The following is a 5,447-nucleotide window of genomic DNA, read 5'->3' on the forward strand; positions in this document are numbered from 1 at the left end:
ATATGATTGGATTATTTTTGTTAAAATTGAATTAAAAATTCATTTTATTCAAACAAGTATTGCAAACAAGAAGCAACTTTCTCATACTCATGTTATTCTTTTTGGAAACTAACAATCCAATCCTTCCTTCCAATTCGCGCATGTATGCTGCATGGAAGAAAGGACTTCGGTAAGGGCTAAACAACCATCCTTGGCAATAATCCTCTATACCTTCAATTTTTTTAAAACCTGGGAGGAGAAACGCAAATTAAGAAACCAACAAAAGATATCTGCATTCATTGGAATTGTGGCTCTATATAAGCGATCTTGTGCATATCTTATTCGGGGCTCTGGGATAAGGGTGCAGAAAATGAGATAGAATGAAATCTAATCCAGGATACTTGCCAAAAGAAGATAGAAGGGAAATGGAATCCAGAGCTTAGCCGTTGACATTAAATGCTACCCATGTCCCACCGGCATATACCTTTTTCTTTATATAAAAAGAGGCCCATGGGGAGATCTGAAGGATAGAAGAAGAAGAATAAGAAGGAGAGAGGAAGACAAAAAGGATGGAGCAGAATAAGGAGAACATGGCCGCGAAGCAGGAGACCGTCGTCAGCAACACCAGTGGCAAGCCCCCCGCCTCCAAGGACTTCGTCATTAATCTTGATGTGTGAGTATCCTCATCACCCCCCGTGCTTTTGTTTTTGTTGGTTTGGTTGGATGCCCTCATCGAAGGTGAAGTTGGGGATGAGATCTTGAGGTTGAAAAAATACCCAAACTCCATCCAACCCATATCCAATAGAAAAAAAATATATTTATATATCTATAGAGACTTTTTTTTCTTCCTGTAGTCCAAAACTAAAATTTAGACTGGGTTTAAACAAACTCCTGGAAAATGCAAGCTAGATAGGCCAATAGATCCGATTCCTATAAAATTTTCAACATAATCTTGTGGGAATATCCAAACAGATTTTTTTTTCTGAAAAAGAACAAAATTCATGTTCTAGAAGGCAACAAACATTCATTGTGTACATTTTGTTCCAAAATTGGACAATTTTTTGATTAGATATTTAAACTGAATTTGTTAATTATGGTGCTAGAAGCCATGATACCATTGACCGGAATAAATATATAGAAACGATAATTCTGCCATTTTTTTTTTTGTTATTCTTGATTATTCTAATTATTTTTCAAACTTTTATATAATTTCATATTTTCTTTGAAATTTTCGAACATTATAAAATCCTATATCATATATGGGTGTATATGTTGGCACACATGAGTGATATATTTTTGATGTATGTAATAGTTGGTCCCTCCATTGACTAGATCACGACTTTTAGTCCATGTTGAGTTGAATTCCAAGTCCCTAACCGCTATACATAGTTATATCACAATATATATATTGTTATAAATAATGTTGCATATATAGATAAAAGTATGTGCAGGAACATATAACTGTGTGAAGGGTTGATATAACTGTTTATAAGAACAATTATGAGTATATATAATAAAAGTGTCTGTTACAAAGAATTAAATGCTAATGGTCAACAGACCATGTATTGAAATCCAATCAAAGAAAGGATCAGACCAGTTATTAAACTCCTCTACATTTTTAATATTAACATATATTGTCAAAAGAGTTGCATATAGACTGCACAACCATGCTAAATAAGTTGTATATGCAACTTGTATATAGCCTAACCAAACATAGTAACTACATGTAGGGAAAAATATGAGGTCAAGAGACCACATCTCTATATAAAGCATTGATTATAATAATTTTGATGTCAAACTATTGATGCAGTGGAGACCCAACCATGTACGAATCATTTTGGAAAGGGATGGGGGATCAAGGGGCCATCACCATTCCGAGTTCGCAGACGATAAGTTATTTCTCAGATGTGACCAACTTTTGCTGGTTTCTTGAACCCGAGTTTGCTCGAGAGATACGACGCCTTCACAAGCTAGTAGGCAATGCTGTGACCGAGGATCGACACCTAATCGTCGGCACCGGCTCGAGCCAGCTCTTGCAAGCTGCGGTCTATGCTTTATCACCTTCGGATACCACTGACCAAATGAATGTGGTGTCTGTCGTCCCATACTACTCGGTAATCTCTACTTGCGTTGCACCAAATTTGATAATTAGGTAAAACATATGACTAGCAATAAATTAAAGGGTATTAGTTCTATCTAAGATAAGGTTTATGAAAATAAAACTAATCATTAAAAGTAATATTGATATCCGGATGGCCAATTTTGCGGCCTCCCTTATTATCAAGAAAAAAATAATAATATTGCTATGAACTAAAAATTACCGAATATTTTTTTGGTAATGTTTGCATATATGTAATTGTTCTTTAAAAAATAATATTGCTTTGCCATTTTATTGCCAAGAAAAATGTTTAACAAGAAAGAAATGACAAAGCAATATTTTGAATATCATACATTTGTTGAGTCTCAAAAGTTTAGATTGAACAAAAAAAGATCAATAATATATATCAGGCTTAGAACCCTTCATATTTTCTATCTATATAGGAGTTGATATTTTGTACTTCAGTTTATTTTAAAGTATTTGCTTCAAACACTTAGGAATGACTACTATATATCAAATTTATATAGATACGTGAGAAAAATATAAAAAGCTAGAAGAATTGACCCTCTTTTTTTTTAAGACATAAAAGAATATGACACTTCAGCAAGTATCCACACTTTATACTTGCACTGGTGTCCATATCAAAGAGTATGTAATTGATGTGAGGGGGTTCCCATTACTTTATTTAAAAAGAATTGCCCTACAAAGTTACTGAAAGTTGGATAGAGATCAACCATGATGCACTCATTACTTTTTCCCCGAGTAAATATTTGATTAATGGATTCATAACCCGATTGAGTTAATTAGCCTTATATAAATTAGTTGCTATGTTGTTTTCCAACAAGCCATTAAATCTAATTTAAGTAGTATAAGAGAATGGCTCTTCTCCAACTAGGTGTCAGTATTTGTTTTTCATCTAAATTTTTTATGTAGCTATTCTTCATTTGTCTCATTCATAGTTTCATTGTCTCAGCTTCTGATAATTCTTTTTTTTTTTTCTGAGGGGAGAGCTTCTGCTAATTCTCACAATATCTCCCATCAATTTATCTTCTAGTAATTTTATGTTGGAAAAGCCTTAATACAATATGTTTTGTTTAGTTTTGTACACAAGATCTATAGCATACTAAAGGCCTATTTGGATATTTCTAGAGAATTAGGCTAAAAATCCTACAGAAATATATCCTATTGGTCTATATGGCTCTCATTTTCTAAAGACCCATCAAATCCTAGTTTAAATTCTAGCCTATGGGCCTATTGGTCTGCAAGAGAAAAAAAATCCATAGAGATCATTTTTCTCTTCCTATGGGATTTGAGCCAGGATATATTTGGTTGATTGAGCCATTCTTAAATGGGTGGTCTTAGCCACGAATTTTGGTAGGATATTCAGTCCAATCCTGCTGGATTATCGAAATTGACCCTAATATGTTCTAACTTAGTTTAATTTCAAATAGACACGACCTATGGATATGATGATAGCCCTAACGATCTGCTGACTTGACAAGACTGCATAAATTAGGGAGCATAGATGATTCAGCTTCCCTTGTGGTTTTAGATTGATAAGTTGCTGGAAAATAATTTTTCCTGATCAAATTTAACAAACTTTTCAATTGCAGTCATATGCACCACTGATGGATTACCTTCGATCTGGACTTTTTCGATGGGCTGGCGATGCATGCACATTTAAGGGTGATGCATATATTGAGTTGGTTTGTTCTCCTAGCAACCCTGATGGCTTTCTAAGGCAAGCATTCTTGAAGTCTGAGGGTGGGAAGACAATCCATGACCTGGCCTACTATTGGCCTCAATATACACCAATTACTAGCCCCGCAGATCATGACATCTCGATCTTTACTATCTCAAAGAGCATTGGCCATGCTGGATCTCGTCTTGGGTAGCTATGCCTCTTCAATTTCTATTTTTCATAAAATTAGGATGGTTTCTTTTCAATAATCTATGGTTAAATTGAATGAGGCAAACTTCTCTAATTTGGTTGTGGTCCTTGTTAAACAGGTGGGCTCTAGTGAAGGACGCTGCTGTTGCTCGGAAGATGACCAAATTTATAGAGCTAAGCACAATTGGAGTGTCCAAAGTCTCACAGATTCGGGCAACAAAGATTCTTAAAGTAGTCTCGGATAGCTATGAGCATCCAATCCCTGGAAACCCAGACAAGCTCTTCGATTTTGGCCGGCGTCTTCTAGTCGATCGGTGGAAGAAGTTACGAGAAGCTGTCAAAGCCTCAGGCATCTTTAGCTTGCCGGAGTTCCCATCTGAAACTTGCAAGTTCACCGGAGAGAAGGCTGAAACTCTTCCTGGTATGTGATTGTAGTTTTTAAAACTTACCTGTTTCTCATGTTCAAAATTGGAAGTGCAAGTTAGATTAGACTTTGATAAATATTTCGTAAGCTAGTTTGCTTCTGCTTCGCTCTACATACCAGTCGCTTTGGTCTCATCAATGTATGAGATCCTATTTATATACACCATCATCTCCTTATGAATACGTTGATTTTTCACTATTTAAAATATAAATACCTAAAATTTTGGCACGCATATCGAAGGAGTACAGCATACTCGATCTCCATCTCAACTTAATTACTCTTGTCATGTTTTAAATACCATGTTTAGGTTATTATCATGAATAGAATAATTGTTCAGGTGTTCTTTCTATGAAAATTCCTTGATTAACTTGTTGACTTCCGAAGAAAACTATCTATGACTAGTCTAAGTTGCTAGTTTATTTGATAGAAGTAACATAAATTTCGGCTTCTTATATTTGAATTAAGTTTCTCTGTTCTTCTTCATTTTTTTTAATCCTTTTGTTTTACAGCCTTTGCATGGTTGAAATGTGAAAAAGAAGGAATAGAAGATTGTGCGAGCTTTTTAAGGACCCACAAGATCCTTACTCGAGGTGGGAGTTATTTTGGAGCAAGTCCCAACTATACCCGAGTTAGCATGATAGATCGAGATGAGACATTTGATCTTTTCACTGAAAGGCTTTCGTCCCTTCATTGAGCTCCTGCTTGTTGTTGATGACAATACATTCTTTTCACCTCGGTGGGAGCATTACTTCCCTAATGTTGGAGACGTCAAAATATTTATTAGCAGCATTTAGCTAAATTACTTCTTTGGCACCACTCTCCCCGGGGCTTATATACCAACTAACAAGCACTGAGAGTGAGGCATGTTGTTAACGGCAAATTGTAATTGTACTGGCATTTTTTGGATAAATAACTACTTGGGGTGTTTATCTTTCTTAGAGACTTTTTCATTTGTTTCATTTATTATGATGGTGTTTTTGACTTTACGACTACTTCTCTGTTATGTTTGATTAAAGCCAACATGATTGCAGTGACTGGTTCAAGGCTTCACTGCT

At 35.3% G+C, this 5,447-nt stretch overlaps 1 protein-coding gene across 1 annotated transcript; it reads left to right on the forward strand.

Moving 5' to 3' along the window:
* Nucleotides 1-261: 261 nt before the first annotated feature.
* LOC120104065 (tryptophan aminotransferase-related protein 2-like) lies at nucleotides 262-5,208 on the forward strand. The gene is made up of 5 exons (XM_039114460.1): nucleotides 262-652; nucleotides 1,790-2,093; nucleotides 3,691-3,968; nucleotides 4,088-4,389; nucleotides 4,902-5,208. The coding sequence occupies exons 1-5, from the start codon at nucleotides 549-551 to the stop codon at nucleotides 5,084-5,086; spliced, it is 1,173 nt and encodes a 390-aa protein (XP_038970388.1). The 5' UTR covers nucleotides 262-548; the 3' UTR covers nucleotides 5,087-5,208.
* Nucleotides 5,209-5,447: the final 239 nt, after the last annotated feature.

The sequence above is a fragment of the Phoenix dactylifera genome, chromosome 16 (assembly GCF_009389715.1).
Source record: "Phoenix dactylifera cultivar Barhee BC4 chromosome 16, palm_55x_up_171113_PBpolish2nd_filt_p, whole genome shotgun sequence".
Taxonomy (NCBI): domain Eukaryota; kingdom Viridiplantae; phylum Streptophyta; class Magnoliopsida; order Arecales; family Arecaceae; genus Phoenix; species Phoenix dactylifera.

Excerpts from the sequence above, each read along its gene's own strand:
- LOC120104065 (XM_039114460.1), top strand. The coding sequence starts at position 549 with ATGGAGCAGAATAAGGAGAACATGGCCGCGAAGCAGGAGACCGTCGTC. Across the intron at positions 3,969-4,087 it reads CATGCTGGATCTCGTCTTGG|GTGGGCTCTAGTGAAGGACG; the intron begins GTAGCTATGCCT and ends CTTGTTAAACAG. Across the intron at positions 4,390-4,901 it reads GAAGGCTGAAACTCTTCCTG|CCTTTGCATGGTTGAAATGT; the intron begins GTATGTGATTGT and ends TTTGTTTTACAG.